The 22,875-nt window shown below is 28.4% G+C and overlaps 1 protein-coding gene across 1 annotated transcript in view; it reads right to left on the bottom strand.

Moving 5' to 3' along the window:
• Positions 1-7,131: 7,131 nt before the first annotated feature.
• LOC136080754 (uncharacterized) overlaps positions 7,132-22,875 on the bottom strand; it is a 61,245-nt gene continuing 45,501 nt past the window's right edge. Inside the window, exons 14-19 of the mRNA XM_065797815.1 lie at positions 22,599-22,689; positions 18,502-18,677; positions 18,312-18,417; positions 18,048-18,231; positions 11,924-12,301; positions 7,132-11,618 (exon numbers count right to left, since the gene is read on the bottom strand). Coding sequence (XP_065653887.1) covers positions 7,849-11,618; positions 11,924-12,301; positions 18,048-18,231; positions 18,312-18,417; positions 18,502-18,677; positions 22,599-22,689 — 4,705 coding nt within the window. The 3' untranslated portion in view covers positions 7,132-7,848. The remainder of the gene's footprint in view (positions 11,619-11,923; positions 12,302-18,047; positions 18,232-18,311; positions 18,418-18,501; positions 18,678-22,598; positions 22,690-22,875) is intronic.

Consider the following 22,875-nt stretch of genomic DNA (forward strand, 5'->3'; position numbering starts at 1 on the left):
CCACTGCGCCACGGCTGCTTCAAACTTGTGAACATTTTTTGTGATTAGAAAAAATTAATATTATAAATAGATCGCAATATCAAAAACAATTTTTGAAACAATTATTAAAATAAATGTTTAAAAAACTGTTTTTAGGTCATGCGAGCAAACCATAATAATTTTTGAAAAAAGAATGAACTTATTGGCTTAAAAAAGTCTTAAAAAGGATGAACAAATATGTGCTTTTCACAAGTATACCTTTTGTGTTCAGGGAATCCTCTAAAATCATGCCTTCATCCTCATCACTTGAACATAAAAGGAATATAAACTCCGACTTTAAGGCATTACCAATACATGTTGCCCTATTAATTTCATAGCAATACAATGCAGTATTTTTAATTGGTGAAGAGTGTTTTACTTATTTAACCAAGAAATCGCTCCAAAGTTGATGATAACTACAATCTATGTATGGAAACAAAAACACAACACGAACAAACATATGTGGCACCTGCTACTCCAGAGAAAAAACTTGACCCCAGTGAAATTGATAATTCACAAGAGATTTTGGACTCTTAGAAGCAGTGAAAGTGTAATCGAAGTTGTTAATGCAAGTCCAATAAAGCAAAAATTAAAAAGGAAGCTTGAGTATCTGGAAGTTACTACCAAAAATAAATTAAAAATTAATCATGTTAGAAAACTTATTAAACAAAAAGTTTGCGGAAGCTGAGACAAAAGGAAGTACTTATCAACTTTTTTAACAGTAAAAATGTTGATGAATTAAGTAATTTTCTCACAGATGAAATAATTTGCGCTCAGACAGTATATAAACAAAGTGGTTTCATTGAAAGTTAGTTATCCTCTCATTATTAAATCATACTAAGTATAACCAAAAAGGTTATAATAAATGCATTTTGAGTTAATCAAACATCATATAAAAATAGAAAGAAAATGGCATGCTTTTAATGAGGTTGGCATACAAGAAAGTGTTTGTTTGTTTTAGACTTGATCAAACATAGTGTGAACATTTCTTAGATTTTATATTTACAAGCGGTAAAATATAAAATCTAAGAAATGTTCGACTGCTGAAATCTTTCAGGTGAAGCATTGTACAATGTATGCAAAGAGAGATATAGAGTTGGTAAAAAAAAAAATATTAAACTTTATAAGTTTTACTGAAAATGTAAACAAAATTTAACAAATCCTAAGTTCTAGATTATAATGTTTTAAAAGTCTCAACAATACTTTTAAGTATTTATATCTGGGATCAGAATTAATAGTATGAATAACGGGTAAGCGAAAAATACATTTGTCTAGTTTCTCCCGAGGAGATAAACTACCAAAGTGAAAATATTATCTGCTTAGTAGATGCTTTTTTTCTAATCATTGGTCTTTTCTAAATGTGGCAATTATTCATAATCCAAAGGAGACTATAGTACAGCCATATTATTAGTGAAATTTACTGCAGCAAAGTAGAGTGTATGTGTGATGTGGTAGGTGTAGTGTGGTGGTGTATGTTTGATGTGATTGATTATTTGTTTGATGAGTCTAAATACGAATAGAAAACTAATTTTTCAATATTTATTTTATTTATGCATCATTTGATTAGCAATTTAGTTTTCCTGCTGTTCGATATTTGTTCAATTTTCTACTCATTTTATATCTTGTATATAATATGAACATCTTGTATTGACATTTTAACATTTATATGACATTTTAACATGATCATATTTTTACAAAACTTAGCGTCTCTACCGTAATGTGTCATTTTGTAAGAACACTTTAACACCTTTTTTCAATTTTGAGCCTTAATATATGAATAGACCTTAGGTATCACAAAACTTTCTTTGCATTTTTAGACACATTACTTACAATATATTCTATTCTATAATATTCTATTCAATATATTCTATTATATTTTAGACACATTTCTTACAATATATTCTATTCAATAATATTCTATACAATATATTCTATTCAATAATACAATTATTGTGTGCAACTCTTTGCAATTTGAAACAACTCCCATTTATAATTAACAAAACTGAATGCTTTTGTACTTTTGAACTATGATAATTAGCCAACCGCACATTAAATTGTGCGGTTGAAATTATGAGGCTTTTTGAAAATTTTTTTATAAATTAAGTTTTTGTCATCTGTGAATCCATTTTTTTTAGCAAGACAAGAAGTTGAATATAATTTTTTTCGTTAACATCCCAAGTTTTTTTGTTAAAATAAAAGCTTGTGTGAAATTAATTTCACGCAACTTTTTTTATACTTTTTAGAGAGAGCTTATGAGTTACTTCTGATGTTAATAAAAAATGTTAAATGCAATTTCTTGTCTTGTTAAAAAAATGTATTCAAAGATGGCAAAGACTTAAAATATTTTAAAACCGGATTCCGAACGAACGAAACATTTTCGAAAATTTTATTTTTTCTTTAACAGTTTTTATTTTTTGAGCAATATAAAAAAGAATTTAAGCAATTTGGAGGGGGTCACTTCCAGTGTTTTATGAATTTACCTGATTTATACAAAAAATGGATTTTAAGTAAGGCTTGAATTGAGGGTTAAGTAATACTATCATTAAATGCAATGATAGAATAAGTAAAATTGCGTGAATTTTATCTACTTTTTAAATATAGAAGCACAATTAAAAACAGGTAAAAGTTGATTTTTTTATGACCTTTGTTTTTTAAAGTTAAATTTAAAAAAAGTCCCTTTAGAGTTTTTAAATTAATTTTACTCTTTACACAAATCAAAAAAAATATAAAAAAATCCAGCTGAACAAAACTGCAAGAATTTGTTTCACTCAAATTTGAACTTTCAACTGATCGATGAAAAAGTTTTTTTTTATGTTTCAGATATGGCACTTTTAGACAATTTGAAAACTCCAAATTTAGGTATGTTCTTACTAATGTCAAATGAGAATGTTTTCTCGTTTGACATTAGTAAGAACAAAATATTGCGGTGATTAGAGTCTGAGAACAACATTATCCCAAAATGTTAAAAAAAGTTTTTAGGTAGAACACATGATGCTAACATTTATTGAAGAACACATGTTGTTAACAATTTTTAAACACTATACATTTTAATAACAGTTTTTAAACAGAACACATGTTGAAAGCAGTTTTTAAACAGAACACATGTTGAAAGCAGTTTTTAAATAGAACACATGTTGATAGCAGTTTTTAGATAGAACACATGCTAATAACAGTTTTTAAACAGGTAACATATTGATAGCAGCTTTTAAAACTGAAAGTGAATAAATATAACTTTAATAAATAAATTTTGATCAAGATATCTCAAAACAAAATCATAAAAGTATTTATTTCTCAATAATTAACAAAGTTTTTGCGCCTAGTTATTTCATTAGTACATGACCTCTTTTAACCATGGTTTCAGATAAATATTTCTTAGCTAAATCTTTATAAGAATTATATCTTGGTACCTGTTCATTTCTTCTTTTTAAATTTTTTGAATTATCTAAACGAGTGTAGCGAGGGATATCGTCACCTTTATTGATACTAAAAATAGCGTGCTTACGACTCGTATCAAGTGTGCTTTTTTTAAATCGAGACATTTGTAAAATTAGCTTATTAGTAATTGGTTGTTTTAAATTATGAAATTTACTAAACTTCCGTATACCATTTTCATAAAATGTATTTTTCTGTCCTAATGTTTTATTTCCTTTATGCTTTAAAGAACCATTTTTTAACTTCACCTTTTTAAAGTCATCCCCAAAAGAAGTTTGTGACAAAAACTTTTTTTTTAATGGCAGCGAAATTCTTGTTTCAAATTGAGTTAAAGGCCGTTTTAAACGATCATTTTGTTTCAAACGAATTTTTGCATATTTACTGGAACCTATACCATTACTTGATCCGCTTGGTTTGTCATATTCAATATCAGATAATGAAGATTCAGTTTTGGGAGGATTAACTTCTTTTAAAACATGATCACGATATTTAACAACCGAATATCTTTCTTCGTCGTTGTAATTGTCAGAAAATTTATTACTTTCGTTTTGATGATTCTTCCCATTCCTAAAATTATTAATGACCTTTTTAAATAATAGTATATTTGAATTCGGTGCAATGCTTTCTTCCTCAATTGTTAGTATTCCATCATCAAAATATTTCTTATTATTTTGACCGTGATTTTTGGTACTTTCTACACGAAGTCCTGACGATTTTGCACTCAGCGACTGCTTACTTTTCGGTGTATTTGATACTTCAATTGGATTTATTACTCTATTAGCTTTTATTTTATCATTTCTCAAAAATGGCTGTATGTTGTTCGGAAGAATAATTTTAGTGATGTCAAGAGTATGACAAGATGAATTAACAAAACCCTGATGACCAGTGTATGGCTGTTGATAGGTGTTTTGAGATTGGGTTTGCATTAATTGCTCCAGTGGTTGAACTTGATTTTGATAAACAGGTTTTTCATTACAAGGATGTAAAACGCTAGAAATAATCTGGTTTTCAGCGTTAACATTGGAAATGGCATGTTGATCATATGGAACTTGAGATTGAAGTACTTGGTCTTGCTGGTGAGGCAATTGATTAGAATTCAGAATCGGTGAATTTTGTTGTAACACTGGTGCAGGGTTGTTAATTGAAGCTTCAGAAAACGCTGGGTTCTTCACAAATGTTAAACCAGGATCGTATTTAGTTGATGAAGTAAAATCTGGAGATGTTAAAGAAGCTAAAACAGGATTGTTCATTGGTAATGAAGTTAAACTAGGGTTGTTCATTTTTGATGAAGCTAAACCAAGATTATTTATTGGCGATGCAGTTAAACCAAGTTTATTCATTTCTAATGAAGTAAAACCAAGTTGATTATTCGGTGATGCAGTGACATAATGATTCAATACTAACCCACCTGGCTTTAACAATGCTGGTTGAACAATGCTAGAAGTACTACCCGCAGATTGGCTAATAATTGGTGAAGGAATTATCTCGGCGTTTTTGTCCTTGGAAAGATTACTAATATAACTTTGACTATTTGGGGTAAATTTCATAGAGTTTACACCATTATCAACGTAGTTGTAATTGACATGGTTTTCATTTTTGCCTCCAATAACTGCATTAGATCCAGATGTATTCGCAGCAATAGTAAGGTTAGGATGATTCTTGTTAAAACTTTCTATGGGAACCGCTTTCATTGTATCAGGCATATCTTTTGATTGTAATTTTGCTTTATATTTTGGGTTATAATTTGATATTTTTCCAGAATGTAAAGCCTTATCGCTTATATCTAAAACATTTTTATTACCGTTATAATCGTTAATGTCAATTAAAAAATCGTGCTTTTTATCATCGTCGTACATATTTGTGTCGTACTTCTTTTTTTTCCTTCTTCCGTTTGTCCAAAAATCATCATCGTCATCGTCTTCAAAGCTAACTGTTTTTGTCATTTTTGTTTTACCATTTTTTGTTTCAGTAGTGTAAGTAACTGTTTTGCCTCCTTCGCCGTAAGTTGTGGTCGATATCGAACTTTTATTTCTTCGAAAAGAAGGACCAGTATATCTGTTCTGATTATGGCTCAAAATTACGTTACTCAATTTTGAATTAGTGAAGTTCCATAATTTTCTATAAGGGCTTTTTGTCATATTATATATCACCTTATTGTTGCTTTTTCTATCTCCGTAAATAACATTTAACTCTACGTTAGAAAATAAATTCTCGTCTTCATTTTCTGAAATAGACAATTTTGTATTTACTTTTTCATTAGTTAATTTCAAGCGAGTGATATTTTTATTGCCAATTAATGTTTTTTCCAGTGAAGGAATATGGTTTACTTCTCCAGAAAATTTTTTACTAACAAATTGTGGTGGATTTTGGTGATAAAATTTACCTAAATCATTTGAATGATTTAAAACGTTATGGAAAACAAATAACTTAGATCTTGGTAAATTTAAGCTTGCAGTATTTCCATTAACTAAATCTTTGGACACATTGTCAATGAAAATTCCTCCAATTTTCCTGCTTTGTATTATTTTTGACTTTTTTTCATTATTAGTATTTCTTTTCTTGTTTTTAAGAAATTCGTTTGAAACTTTTGTATTGCTATTTTTAATTGGCATTTGGTTTCTTTTGTTTGCTAACACACGATTATTAATAATAATTTTATCCTCTGGAGCATTGTATTTTTTGGGCATAAACATAAAACGAGCTTCGCTCTTCAAACTTCCTCGAATATTGTTGCGAAAAACAAATTTAGTTGATGTAAAATCTGAACTATTTAGTTTTTTTTTCCTTTGATTAATTTGATAAAGCTCTGGTATAATAAACAATGATTGCAAATGGTCAGTGTGAGATTCATTTTGTTTGACTTTAGATCGGCCCGAATTCATTTTTACATATCGAGTTGAGCTACGAAGCGGGTGACTTCTATTGGAAATCATTGCGTGCCTAGATATTTTTGGGGTCATTTTAAATTTGTGCACTTGTTTATGGAACTTTTCCCGTGATAACGTTTTATTATTGTGTTTTATAAAAACAGAAACAACGTCACGTGTCTCCATTTTCCCAACTTCTTTTGAATTTTTTTCATCTGTCATAATCAGCATCGGCTGATGTGACGTAATTTTAAACTTTTTACTTTGAATAACTGAATTTATATTTGATGACAAACTTGGACCAGCAACTTCTTCAATCAAATTGTGAAATGAACTTGTTAAAGAATGGAGGCTTTTGGCTATGTCACTATGGGAGGTAGCATCAGTAGATGGTTTAGCGTCATTTTTAATCCTATTAAACACAGAAAAGTCTTGACTCGTTATGCGAGCAGCAATTCCAGGCGCTATTGCTTGAGAAATTTTGATATCCCCTGCAGAATCGAATGTAGAAGAACCTGTATAAACAAACAGATCCCTTTCTATAAATGTTTAAAAAACTATGTTTGTAAAGTTTTGTCTTGAACAACCTTTTAGGATCACATTACTAAATTAAAAGTCTTTTAAATATAGATTTAACATTCATATTAACTTATTTGACAATTTTAATAAAAATCAAGTGTTTATGTATTTGGTATTTAGACGTCCATGTTATTTAGACTTGATAAAATATTTTATCCCATTATCTAAATAACATTTTGAATACTTTAAATAAACTTTTTTATTATTTATAGTAAAAAAATAAAAAACAAAATAGTTTTAGGAAATATAGAAAATAAATTATATAAATTACAAAAATATTTCAAAAAAAATCTCTTCATTCATTTCTATTGCTTAGTAACTAAGTGTCCAACTCGTTTCCTTTTTTTTTAAAAAAAAAAAAATCGTAAAATAGTTTTGGATAAAAATTCGACAAATAAAAGTAGTCAGATACAGTCATTATCCTAAAAAATGCCAAACAGTTGCCAATGCCAAAAGTTTGAAGTCAATCAATGTTAGATAAATGCCAAACAAAAGTTTGAGGTCAATCAAAACATACAGACACTTTGGTAATGCTAAGTTTATAAAAATCAACGACCAAAAAACTTGAAAGAAAAAAGAATTCTTAGTCATAACTTTTTTTAAAGTAATCTTTATAATCGCTGTTCTGTTTTTTAAAAGTAATCTTTATAATCGCTGTTCTGTTTTTTAAAAGTAATCTTTATAATCGCTGTTCTGTGCCATTAACGCTAAAATACTGATACCAGCATATTTAATAATTAATACATCAGGTGCTATGCATGCATTATTACCATATAGCCTATATAAACAGACAAGATGTAAAGCATACTTTTTTTCTCAAAACGTACTGTCCTTATATCATTATTTTAAAACTGATAACTTTTTTTAAGAATAAGTTCTTGATAGCAGTTTTTTTTTTGAAATTTAAAAAAATGTCAAAAAGAGTTATTATAAATGTTGTTAGAAATCTTTTTTAATCTAAACCAAGAGTGCTTTTTTTAAGTCGAGACATTTGTAAAGACAGCCGGTTGATAAATTGGTTTATTGGTTTTTGAAGCATTACCGGTCGAGAGTTACTTTGATTACTTTCACGATTATATGTTATGTTTCCTTTATGCTTCGAATAATCATATTTAACTTTTAATAAATGTTTAGTATGGGACAATTTATTTTTTGTTGTCGGATATTTCTGACCCACATTAGAGTTTTCTGGCAACGGCATTCTTGATGCAACTTGATTTTTAGACTGCACCTTAAATTCTTTCGCCTTAATCAAAATATTTTTTGTTCTAGCACTGCTGTTGTTTAAATGGATAGATGATGTTTTAGAACTGCTATTGTTTAAATAGATAGATGATACTTCAATACCAGGTTTTGTATAGTTTCGTGACGAAGATGACAAACCTGAACCTGATAAAAATATGTTGTCAGATTTTTGAATTAAACTTTCACTGGTTGCAGGATTTTTTCCAGAACCTAAGTCTTCGTCCTCAGGTAATAAGAATTCATCATTAGAAGCAATTTTTTCTTCTTCGCTCAGTACATGATACCGATATTTAACAAAAACAGGAGAACTCCCTTCATCGTTGAAATTTCCTGAAAAATTGTCAACACCATAATGGTTGGACTTGTAATTACTTTCTCCTTGAAAATTATTAGCGTTTATTTTTGAAACTTTTTTAATGTCTTTTTCAAAGAAAAGTATATTTGAATTCGGTGCAATGTTTTCTTCCTCAATTGTTAATATTCCATCATCAAAATATGTCTTATTATTTCGACCGTGATTATTTGCACTTTCTACACGAAGTCCTGATGATTTTGCACTCAGTGACTGCTTATTTTTCAGTGTATTTGATACTTCAATTGGATTTATTACTCTATTAGCTTTTATTTTATCATTTCTCAAAAATGGCTGTACGTTGTTCGGAAGATTAATTTTAGTGATATCAATAGTATGGCAAGATGAGTTGACAAAACTCTGATGATCAGTGTATGGCTGTTTATATAAGCTTTGAGGCTTGGTTTGCATCACTTGTTCCAGTGGTTGAGAACTTGCAAATGATACAGTAGATTGAGATGCGATAGGCTGTTCTGTTAGATGAGTATTATCAGGTAACATATTTGTTTCCAGGCCATTTTGATAAACCGGTTTCTCATTACATGGCTGCAATGCGCTTGTTATAGCTTGATTTTCAGAATACGTTTTTGTAGTGTCATATGGAGCATCATATGGAGTTTGAGCTTGATATATTTGATTTTGCTGCTCAGACAATAGATTAGAATTCAAAAGAGGAGGATTTTTTTCTAAAACAGGTGCAGCCATTGGTATTTCGTTTGTGTCAGGAATTTCAACTATTGGCTCTGTGACTGCAGAATTACTTGTTGCTGATGAAATTAAACTAGAGTTGGTGAGCGTTGGTGAAGGTATGCCAGGATTTTGTGTTAGCAGTGAACCAGCATTGTTTAATGGTGATAATGTTAATTTTGGTTCATTGAAATTTTCATTTTGTATAGCTGATGATCCAGGATTATTTAATGTGGATATACCTAGATTATTTGTTGGCGAGAGATTAAAATCATGGTTATACAATCTTGATGAAGTTAGACCAGGGTAATTTATTGATGAAGGTAGACCAGGGTTATTTATTGATGAAGGTAAACCAGGGTTATTTATTGATGAAGGTAGACCAGGGTTATTTATTGATGAAGGTAGACCAGGGTTATTAGGGTTATTTATTGGCATAGTAGCTATGCTAGAAGTATTTGGAGTTGATTCAGCTAACCCACCTACTTTTTCTGGTGATGTTGGTAGATTTTGGTTAGAGGTGATATCTTTTACCTTATCAGTACTTGGCGACGGAATAATTTCAGGGTTTTTTCCTTTGCTTGAGTTGCTACTATGAATATTTATAGGTGCTTTTACAGTATAGTTAAGTCCATTATCAACGTAATCAAAATTATTGTAATTTACGTGATTTTCTTGCTTTCCTCCGATAACATTTAATCCAGTTGTATTAGCATCAGAATTAATATCAAAACTTTCGATGGATTTCAATTGTTTTGGTTTTAATGTGGCTTTTATTTTTGAGTTATTCAAAATTTTTCCAGAATGTGGGGGTTTGTTATATCTATTAGGGTTGTACTTTTTTATCTTAATTCTACCGTTTGTCCAACGATCAACGGGTTCACCGTTCCTATAGCTAATTGTTTTGGTCATTTTTGTTTTTCCATTTTTTGTTTCAGTGGTGTAAGTAACTGCTTTGTCTCCGTTGCCGTAAGTAGTAGTAGATATCAAACTTTTATTTCTTAGAAACAAACTTGTGTTTTTATTCTGATTGTTGGTAAAACCTGAGTTGTTTAATTTTGAATTGACAAAATTCCATGTATTTTTTTGTTCGGTTATATTAACTTTCTTCTCGTTTTTTTTATCTCCATAAATAACATTTAACTCTACATTGGAAAATAATATATCGTCGTCATTTCCCGAAAATGAAACTCCATTTTTTTTGTTGTCGTTCGATTGACTGTAATTTTTATTAGATCTGTCATCTATCACATTTGAAAAACGGTCCAAAATATCACTGAATTCTCCAGAAAAACTCTCACCACCAAATTTTGTCGCATTCAAAGGTGAAATACTACTTCGGTCATAGAGTTTGCCTAAACCATTTGAAACTTTAACAAAATTACTAAAAACAACCGATTTTGTTGGTGAATCTATATTACTAGAGTCTCCACTGACCAAATCTGAATCATCGTCAACATCATCAATTAAAGCTGAAACGGGCTTTTGACTGTGATGGAATATAGCTGACTTCTTAAAGTTTTGAGTGTAACCTGCTTTTTTTCTTAAACTAAAATCTTTATGTTTTAAAGTTGATTTTATTACTTCTTTTTTTAGTTTTTGAATTCTTTTCTTCTTAGGCACATTACTAATAATAACACTTCTAACCTCAGGGAAGTTGTTTCTTCGGGACTTAAACATGGAATGAGTATCACTTTTTAGATTTCCAAGAATATTGTGTCGGATAACTGCTCCTATTGATATTACCTCCGGGGTTTGTTTTTTTTCCTTCTTTTTATTGATAATTTGATGATACCCTGGTATAATAGATGCAGACTGTGAAAGATCATCGTGCGGTTCATTTTTACTTTCAGATGATTGAACAGACTTAAATATCAAATGGTGAGATGTGCTGTGTGGAAGACGAGAGCTGTTGGGAACAATCACATGACTAGACATTTTAGATGAAATCTCTTGTAACTTAGCTGGTTGTGTTAGAAATTTGTTTAAAATTGTTACTTCATTAGGTTTTATTGCATCAGACAACATCATGCTTTTGTCTTTGTCATAACCAGATGCCATGTTGCGTGTATCTATTTTTCCAGTCAAGTTAAGACTTTTAGCTAATTGATCTGAAGTGTTTTCAAACTTTGCACTTGGAATAGCTGAACCTATATCTGATGACAAACTTTGATTGACAACTTCTTTTATCAAATCGTGAAATGAACTTTTAAAAGAATGGGGGATGCTTGCAACTTCATTACGAGAGATTGCATTGCTGACTGCTTCTGCAATATTTATGGACGGTTTAGCAACTGTCTCAATAGTGTTTAATAAAACAGAGTCTTTACTGATTATGCGAGCGGCAATTTCAGATGCTATTGCTTTAGCAATTTCAGTTTTCATGACGTCGAATGTAGACGTTGAATGTGACGTCATGACGTTGAATGTAGCAGTACCTGTATAAAGAAACAGATCCAACCTTTTCTATAAATGTTTCAAGGTTTTTAGAGTTTTTATGTTCTCTTAAAGATTTTTAAACATAAAATTTACTAAGAACTAATAAAAGTTTAACAAAATTAATTTTATTCCTTTCGATTATACTAAAAATTTTTTATTAATTTGAATGAAAAAAACGAACGGATTAAATTTACACAAAAATTTATTATTTTTATTTTACATAAAAGTTGATATTTTACCTAATGTGATCCCTGAAGTTTTTTCAAGACTAAAAAAAAAATTAAAAAAAAAATTGTTTTCATACTTGAATTTAAGCCTTGAGCAAATTCATTGTTATTTTTATCAACAATATCATCCTTGCTTTTAACTTTTAATATTGATTTATCACTTTCATTGTCTTTTGAATCTTGATCTCTCTTAAATGGCAATGTTGAATTACGAATACTTGCTTTTAAAAATTCCTTATCATAAACTTTATTAATTTGAGGAGATGGTTGAATGGATGCTTCTTTTTGATCATTTATTCTTGATGTTAATTTTGAAGTCAAATCTGCATTTTGTAATATTTTTTTTAACTCTTCTGGATCTATCAAAACAACATGACCTCGTTTAGTAAGATCAGGTTGATGTAAACCATGGTATTTTAATCTCAAAGAACGATAATGTTTTTGAGAAAGTTTTCCTAAAATTAAATAATTATTGTTTTTATAAATAATTATTGTTACCAATATCTCTATATTTTATTAGCAATAAATAATAATAAACATAATAAAATTTATCATTATACATACATATATATATATATGTATATTTAAATATATATATATACATATGTATATATATATATATATATATATATAAATATATATATATATATATATATATATATATATATATATATATATATATATATATATATATATATATATATATATATAGAGAGAGAGAGAGAGAGAGAGAGAGAGAGAGAGAGAGAGAGAGAGAGAGAAAGAAAGAGAGAGAGAAAAAGAAAGAGATTTATGTATAAAAAATGAGGAGATAATTGTTTAAATAAACCATCTTAATAAAGTGTGTTTTTTTAAAGCCCGATAGAACTTCAAATTGGAAAAACACAAAAAATAAAACTGTAATTAAACTTTTTTTATTTATTTGAAAGATCAATACATGACATTAACACTTAAAAATAAGTTCGGGCATATGGGCACCGCGACTGCACTTGACGAAACCCATTGTATATGTCCAATTTTGGGGCTCTTTCTCAAGAACTTCTGATCTTGTGTCACGAATAACATAAACAATGCTGGTCTCCAAGGCATCAATTGTTGCTGATTTATCAGCATAAACCAGTGACTTCACATAGTCCTACAGAAAATAATCCAGAGGTATCAAATTGCACGACCGTGCAAGTAGCACCATCCTGTTGAAACCACATCTCGATTGTATCTATGTCATCTATACTCTGAAACAAAAAATTATTGATCATGGTGCAGTATCAATCTCCATTGACCGTAGCGCGAGCTCCGGCCTCATTTTAGAAGAAATAAGGTCCGATGATGTCACCAGCGTGTAAACCGCAACGGTGCATTTTTCTGGATGTAATGGAGTCTGTAGGGTCTCTTGTAGATTAGTCTCACTTCATATGCGGAAATTTTGCCGATTAACAAAACCATTAAGCCAAAAATGAGTCTCACCGCTGAACACAATTTGGCGATAAAACAACGGGACAGTTAGTAACTGCTCTAGAGCCCAATCGGCAAAGGAACAACGCATATAATGGTCTTGCGGCTTTAATTTTTGCACCAACTGAATCTTATACGGGAGTAGACCAACATCTTAGCTCAAAATTTTCCATGTCATGGATGGACAGAGCCCCGATTCCTGCGACCGACAATGAATCAATAAATTTGGATCCTCTTCCACACTTTTGTTTACAGCAGTGATATTCTCTTCAGTACGCACATTCCTTCGACGAGTTGATGTTATTGAATCTTCTAGAGAGAATGTAGTACAAAACATATCTACAGTTCGACGGATTGCTTGCTCAGATGGACGATTATGTGCTTTATAAAAATCACGAAGCTGTCTATAAGTTGCCCGAATTGACGACTTATTTTCAAAGTAAATTTTAATAATTTCGTAGCGTTGTTCAAGCGTGAGTCTATTTATGATTATTTGCTAGAGAATACTGAAACAAATAAAATTTCATAAAAAAATAAAACATTTTGTATTAAAATTTACAATTTAAAGTTCTATCGGGCTTAAAAAAACTCCCTTTATAACGTCTTAAACAAGTGTCACCTATGTGTTTAATATTTATAAAAGTAGTTTTTCTTTATCCTATTTAAAAGAATGAGAAGATACTTACTTGATAAACATTATAAACAACTATCACTTTATAGATATATACTTATATATAGTGATTTATGTTTTGAAGATAAAGTGTTTTTATTTAATATGTGTGAGATATCCAAAGATTGCACCCAACCCACAGCCGGTATGGCGTTCAGTTTTTTAATGTAAAGCAACCTTGCTCGTCAAATTTTTATCTTGAAAGTTAATAAATAATTAATAAATATATTAATAATATAACAGTCATCCTTGATGTTGAAAGTTAAATTTGCATTTTGCAATACTTTTTCTAATATGATCAGGTTAAAGTAAACCATAGTATCTTAATCTCAAAGAACGATATTATTTTTGAGAAAGTATTCCTAAAATTAGTGGTTATAAACAATTCTACAATTACACTATTAACACGCTGTTGTTACGATTATTATTATTATTGTTCTATGATTTGTTATAATCTACTTTATTGTTCTATGATCTGTTAGATCACATTCTCAATTGCAAGTACCATCATTAACCGTCATCTCATCATCATTGTTGATGAGTGCAATCTATTAGATTATAGCTACATGCTCATAGGCAATTATTATTAATGAATGCATACCATCTGCAAGAGCATCAGTTATTAGAAAAATTGACTACAGCATAGTTTAAATAAAATGGATTGAAATTAAATAAGTTTAAAATATTAACAACAACAACAAACATGTAGGCCATCACCGTAGTAAAATCAATATCTATCCAACCTCGCATATTTTGATTCCACCTTAGTAACATATTTTGATCTCAACTTAGTAATATATTTTGATTTTAAAAGTATAAATTTTATAAACATTGATGACTTTAAAAAACAAAATAATACTTCTTTTGATTCCATGATATCAATATGTATTACTGATTGATTCGTGTCTGTCAACTTGATCTGTGTTTTTGTCAACTTGTTCCGTGTTTCTGTCAATTTGCTTTGTATGGCTGTCAACTTGTTTCGTGCAAAAATCTACAAAATAAGTCAAAAAGTAGGGCACTATATGTACTCTACTGTGTATTTTTACAACTAGTCTTTTAATTTAACAGCTGATGTAGATTAAGTACAAAAAAACAGCTGCCACAGTTTCATTGAAAAAGCTGATGCTGCAATGTATTTTATAGCAGTACACTAATAACTATAACTTGTATTTGTAGATTTCAATGATAGCGGTTACCAAAGTAACCGCAGTAATCGCTGTTTTAATTTCAATAGTAGTAAGATTTGTAGTAGTTGTTTTAAAATAATTTTTTGAAGTTTTGTAGCAGTTATTGTAGCTCCAGTAGAAATAATAGCTGGTGTATCAAACAAGTTAACAGTATTATTATTAGTATTATCAAACACATATAAGTTAACAAGTAAATTGATAAAAAGAAATTACCTTCTTTGTTATTGCATCTATTATTAGCTCTATTGCATCTAAAATACCCAATGAATCAATACTAACTATAACATGCTGTTGCTATTTGATTGTAAACTTCTCAACTTTAAAAACACTAACAAATAGAAAAAAAGCTGAATAACACAGTGAACCTGAGTTATTAAAAAGCTAAAAAATATATGTGAAAATGATTTTAAAAGGTGAATAGTAAAAGTGAAATTAGAGAAAATCTTTGAGTAATATTCAAATTTATCAAAAGGCTTTTTAAATTAAGTTTTGTTTTGCTAATAACAAAAGAGTTTCTCATTATAAAGTTCAGTTTAACACATTTAACCAATTGAGCCCTTTCTAAATTTTCTTAGCAAAAAATATTATCTTTCCAGATAATTCAGGAAAAAAACCATTTAGCAACTTTAATTGAAAAATTGATTTTTTGATAACTTATCAATTGTGTGTTTTAATTCAAATGATGTATTTGATTTGGTGCATTTGATAGTGAGATTTAAGTAATGTGGTATATTTAATGATATCTATTTGGCTTTAGTGGTGTATTAGAGGTGTGATTTGGTTTCAGTGGTGTATTTAATAGTGTGCATTTACTTTTTGTGGTGTATTTAATGATATGAGTTGGTTTTATATGATGTATTAGATAGTGTGATTTGAAATTGGTGGTATAACTGATGTGATAACCAAAAAAATTAAATTAAAACAACTTTTATTTCTATATATTTGATTTAGTCATTTTCACAAAATTTTAAAAACTTAAGGACACACTCTTTTCCCTCCCCTTCCCCTCCCTTCCCCTCCCCCACCATACACACACCTTGCAAACACACTCCCCGACCACACACACTCCTTCACCACACACTTACCTTAGGTGCAAATATATAAAAACTTGATCATAAAAATACTTAGACTGATCAAATGTTTTTGGGACATGTTAGAATTTTAAGAACATGTTAGAATCTTAGGAACATGTTAGAATTTTATAAACATGTTAGAAATGTACAAGAAACAATAACTAAACTTTTTTTTCACTGGTAAATGATTGCTCATTACACCTAATAAAGACTAGAGTTTATTTAGATTAGTCACAAAATATTTTAAAAGTAAAAACTTAAATTCAAAAGAAAAGAATAAAAAACCTAAAAAACACGTCTTTATAATTATATATATTTATATATATATATATATATATATATATATATATATATATATATATATATATATATATATATATATATATATATATATATATATATATATATATACATATGTATGTATGTATGTATCTATATATATATATATCTATATATATATATATATATATATATATATATATATATATATATATATATATATATATATATATATATATATATATATAAATAACTTGTCAAAAATAACTTAATAAAAAAATAAACTTAAGCAATCTCTAAGCAATCTTCATTTTTATTTATGTTACTTTTTATTGCATTTACCTCCCAAGCCAAGCCCAAGGGACCACAAGAGTCAAGGAGGCATTTTTTTAAAACTATTGTTACAAACTTCTGTAAACTCCAAAACACAAATCTTATAAACCCATTAACTACTAGTTGATGGTGGTTAGCTGTTGATGGTCACTAAGGATATTAAAATCTGATCTACTACATTGGCTGTATTAATATCTGATCTGATGCTTTACTGAAAAATATGTGCATACGGCCTTTTCATTTAACAAGAAATATATTTTTTTTAAATACCTTAAGAGCTTAGATTGATTAAAAACTGAAAATAACTTTTTAAAATTTTTATTTATATATTATTGCATCTATCTCTAATATATTTTTATATTAATTTTACAAAAAAATTGAAAAATCCATAATACCCAATTTACACCCATAATTATTCTCATATTACAATATAGCTATAGTGCACTCATCCATTAAAACAATTTTTTTTTATTAAAACCTGTTTATATTTAAAATATACTATTTAGATGCCTTATCTAATATCAGGAGAAATATGATAAAAAACAGTAAGGTAATAGAAGTGTAGCAAAAGTATACCTTTTATACCATGGGTAGAAAAAGAAGTGATAATAATATAAAATCTAATAACAAGCGTAGGTGAAAGTGTGAAAATAATATGGTGCTAAAAACAGGGATAGGTAGTGGTATGACAATAACATGAAACCTAAAATCAGGGCCAGGTATGATAACAATGATTCTTGATATCAGGAGTTACTAGAAGTATGAAAATAATGTTGTCCAATCAGAAGAAGAAGTATGAAGTTGGTAAAGTATGAAATAGTGATATCTAATTAGAGGAAGAAATATGAAGTTGATAGAATTATGAAAATAATGATATCTAATCAGAAGAAGAAGTATGAAGCTGGTAGAAATATGAGAATAATCTAATCAGAAGAAGATTGAGGTATGATACAAAGAAGTAGGGGAGGTTTTGTTGCAAAATAATGCTTTTGTTTATATTACTAACAAACAACTGACAGATATTTTAAACAAAAAGTTATTATTAAATTTAGGATCAGTACATATGAAAAAATAAAACTTTACACAATATGTATAATATATTTCATAATAAAATACTTAAATACCCCCCTCCTCCCATCACCAATCAAAACTAAACGTTTCTTCATGGATTTATATTACAACTTTGAAGTTCAAATATATAAACCTTTTTTTGGGGTTGAAATTATGTCCTTGTTTTCGTTATAACCATCATATTGATTATGGTTGTGGTGATGCTTCTGGCGGTTGTGATGATGGAAATACCCATCTTCAGCCATCTCTTTATCTAGAGCTTCATCAAGTCTTTTATCTTCCTCAGAATCAATTTCTTCATCTTGCTTCTCTAGATACTTTAAATTAAAAATGTTAATCATTATTTTGAAGATTAAAAATGGTAATAATAATTTTTTTGACAAAATATTAAATTTACTAAAGCATGAGAATGACGTCGTTTTTTATCAAGAGCTGTCATGCGATTTTCATATTCTGTGATTTCTTTATCATTGTGAAGATTTTCAGGGTTGTGCCAATATCCACTATAAATTAAACAGTTGTAATAAAAGTTTCATCAAAAATAATATTTTTTAAATGAAGATTAAATAATTTTTAAATATTTTTACTTAGCCCGTTTTACTCCTACTTCACTTTTATTTTTCAATGTTTTTTGGAGCACATTAGGTGGAGACTTTTTTTTTTTATACATGTAGGTATAGTCATTTTCTTCCTCTCGATTTAAGTAATTATCCAACTGATTTTCTTCCCGGTTCTCCAACTCATGATCTCTATCTTCTTGTAGCTTAAAATAAAATTATGTCATGAGTATTATGTTGTATTAGAAACTTTATAAATATATAAAAACAATTTATTATATTAAAAAAAATTGTTTAAAAAAGGAAACCAATATAAAATCTATATAAAGATTTACATATGTTGCACTCTAGCAATTTTGTAAAAAGTTACTTATATATACACAACCATGATTCAGAAACCATGCCAAATCAAAAAATTTAGAATAAAGAAACAAATGAGATAAATAATAAATTTTTGGATAGGTAAGTCTTTTAAATATACATAAAAAAACATAACAAAAAAATTTGGGAGAAGAAAGACAGGTATTGGTGTAATTTAATACTAAATATATTTAGGATATTATTTAAATATTATTTGCTTTAAATTTTATCTTAACTGTATGCTATTTTGTACATTTGTTTCTGGACTTCATATGCTCTTTTCTATCTAATGATTCCATATAAAGGACTTTCTCATTTTTAACTTTTCAAAGTTTGAACCATTTTGGTTGCTCTTTTTTAAACTTTTGCTAAACAAATAATACCCTATTGCTGTTAAAAAATTGAAATAGTTTGCAGTCATAGCAAGTTTATAAAGATTTTTTTATCTTTAGGTGTGTTTATAAATTTTTCATTTCAACTATTTCTTTTCACCTTGTGATACATGTGTTGTTATTTTTTTTCCACCATTTGAAACATGTGTTGTTATTGTTGTACATGTTAGTGTGTTTATAAATAGTATAACAATAATAAAAATAATAATAATAATAATAGTAATAATAATAAGAATAATAAACTATTTCTACAACTAACTATTATCTTGTGTACTTTTATATTTCTATATTTAGCAATCATCTTGTGTACTTTTATATTTAGCTATCATTGTGTGTACTTTTATATTTCTATATTTAGCTATCATCTTGTTCACTTATAAAAGTAGTGATATAAAAAAATATCCAGTTCCAGAAAAAGCAACTACAAGAAGCAGATTTACTAAATCATTTTAATCACACATTTTTTTGTGCTATTTTGCAGAACAAGTCATATAAAACAGACAGAAATGCCTGTTTTATATCACTTGTTCTGCAAAAAAAGAACTTAGAATTGAATAAAATTTAAGTACAGATATACTACAAAGTCAAATGTCCAGAGAGAAGTAAAGCTATTGGATTTGAAACATGTATAACTTCTTTATAAATTTTTGAGTAATTTAATTCTTCAGTAATAGTATACACGAGCTAAAGTTAAAGTTTGTTATTTATACATTAACATATTAAGGTCTTAAATATGTCTGCTTTAACTGTTTAATATTACTGTGTAGTACACAAAAATAAATTTTTGTGTACTACACAGTATATTAAACAGTTAAAGCAGACAGGCAGCTATATTTATTTAAAAGTAATATATTGTAAAAAAAAGGTTTCCATTTTAGAATCTTTTCTTATTTGTACCTGGCAAGATTTTTCTTACAGCCTCTAGTGTATTTAACCTATGTGGACTCTCTTTTTTTAAAACCAGATCTATTTAAGCCAACAAAACTAGATACTAATTTTTCAATAAGGAGCATATTAACAAACAGGGTAGCCTTTTTTCCAGTTGGTCTTAAATTTCATGAATTTTTATCTATTAATTTATAATAACCTAAGCTGTGTAACTTTTTGATTTTATTTTTAAATTTAATTTTTTGGTTTTTAATTAACCTTTAATTTTTGGATCGCTTATTTTTGAAAGAGATTTTGGATTAAAGAATCTTGATCATAAAATCAGAGGGAAAGAGGTTTTAGATTAAAGAATCTTGATCATAAAATTTGCTTACTGTTTTCAGACCATTTTCTTTATGTTAAATTCCATATAATATTTTACATTGATATTAAAGTGTTGCAGATGTTATTTAAAAAAAATATGAAACATTGTTTTAATAACATGAATATGAAAAATTTTGTTGTAATGTTGTCATGAATGATGTAACACACTTTTCTTTATATTTTTTAAAATATTTTTTTCTTATATTTATTTCTCATTAAACCATTATTAGATAACTATTTGTGTATATTGGATCAAATTATTTGACATGAAACAGTTTTATTTGTGTATGGATCATATTATTTGACATAAAACAACTTTATGTGCGTGTGTGTGTGTCTGTGTCTGTGTGTGTGTGTGTGTGTGTGTGTGTGTGTGTGTGTGTGTGTGTGTACATATACATATATATTGTGTACATATGTGTGTACATATACATATATATTGGGCAAAATTATTTTACATAAACACTTTTATGAAGTTTTTAACAAACATATAACTTCATGATTATGATAATATTATGTAAGTTGATATTATTAGATCATTGATATGAAAAAGAAGTATTTGGCATTATAATCTAGAAAGTAGATGATTAAATGCTATGTTTTAAAGAATGATTTTTCATGATTTAAAGAAAAAATGAAACTTGGTTTAATTTTTTCTTTAAATCACGAAAAACCATTCTTTAAAAAATGAAACAAGTCAAACATTTCACAAATATAAACATGAAGTGTTTTTAATGTTGTAAAACTTTTAAAATTGTTTGTATTTTGGGATGGTCTACTTTATGAAGTTCTAGAAAACCATTCCCCTCAGGGAACTTTTAGAAGCTATATTATAGAATATTTTAGAGAAGTCTAAAATATTCTATAATATAGCTTCAAAAACTTTTGTAGAATGTTGTAATTTACCAGTTAGCTTGTATGCCACTGCATGCCACTTAGTATGTTTGTATGCCACTGCTTTACTATAATCAATAATATAAATAACCAATCAGATGTTTCACTTGTAAATTATTTTGTTCTTTTACTTATTTTTAAACTATAATTTGTTATAACAACTTTTTTATTTTGTAAATTATAACATACTTAGGATTTTTACTTTGTAAATTATAATATTAAAATTTTTTTTTTGTAAATGAACTTATTAAATACTTTATGTTATTGCAGGTGGTGACTATGGAGTATTGCAATCAGATAGTTCAGAGTTTGGTGTCTAAGGCAACAGCAAAGCAATAGTTTCAACATTTTTGTTATGGTAACTCAAAGTTGTAAGATCAACCCAAATCTGACCAATTGTATTGGATTTTAGGCAGCTTATTAAAGCAGTGGGTGATTAATAACGCACTGATTAAACTTGGTGTTTGGGTGTTAAATGAACCAAATACTTGTCAGCTACTTTTTGTTTTTTGTTTTTTAACCCACTCTTAAATCTGAGACACGAAACTTGAGGAGCGGCTGCTGCACGGAGAAACAAGTTAAGCATAGTAAAACAAATTTCTTGTTTACAAAGCAAATGATCAACCATATTGCCATCACAACCTACCACTACACCGCTACTGTATTTTAACTAGTTTTGACAATTAACTGATTTAATGATGTCATCAATGGAAATGAGAAGTGGGTACTCTACATAAACCACACCAGGAAGCACCAGCGTTAGAGCCAGAACAATTTGACAAGATTCAAGCAAAACTGCTGAAAAAACATCTGTGGCATGACACAGTTTACTTCCTCCATAACAATGTCTGCCCATGTATTGCAAAATCAACACAGCAAAAATTATTGGAGCTTGGCTTGGAAGTTTTGTCTCATTTACCCTACGCTCTTCATTTGGTGCCAACAGATTTGTTCCATTCACTAAGCACTAGCTTAGGAAATAAAAGATTTGACAATGAGAAGACACTCTGACAGCACCTTGCTCACTTTAACTCAAAATCTAAAAAGTTCTATGCCAACAGCATTGATTCTTTACCTATGCGTTGACAAAAAGTAACAGATAATTCTGGCGCATATATTGACAAGAGGTAATAGATAATTCTGCTGCGTATATTGTTGAAGATTAGTAATGGAATTAAAAATAAATCTTATATTCAAAAATCTCAAGAAATGTTAAATAAAGTAAATCACTTGAAGTTCTTCATCTTCCTTTTGTTCTCGTCTTTCATATTCTTTATTCCAATCTACATCATCATCAACATCATCAGCTGAGTATTTTTTCCTAAATAACAATTAAACACAATTTAATGTATGTAGTAAGAATAATTATATATTTTAAAAAAAAACATATAGCTCTAATATTTTTGAACTAATTTTATTTTTAATATTTTTAAACATTTTTATTTCTTATTAACTTTTAATTAATAAGAAATAAAAATGTTAATATTATTAAAAAAAAAAAAAAATT

The sequence above is a fragment of the Hydra vulgaris genome, chromosome 05 (assembly GCF_038396675.1).
Source record: "Hydra vulgaris chromosome 05, alternate assembly HydraT2T_AEP".
Taxonomy (NCBI): Eukaryota; Metazoa; Cnidaria; class Hydrozoa; order Anthoathecata; family Hydridae; genus Hydra; species Hydra vulgaris.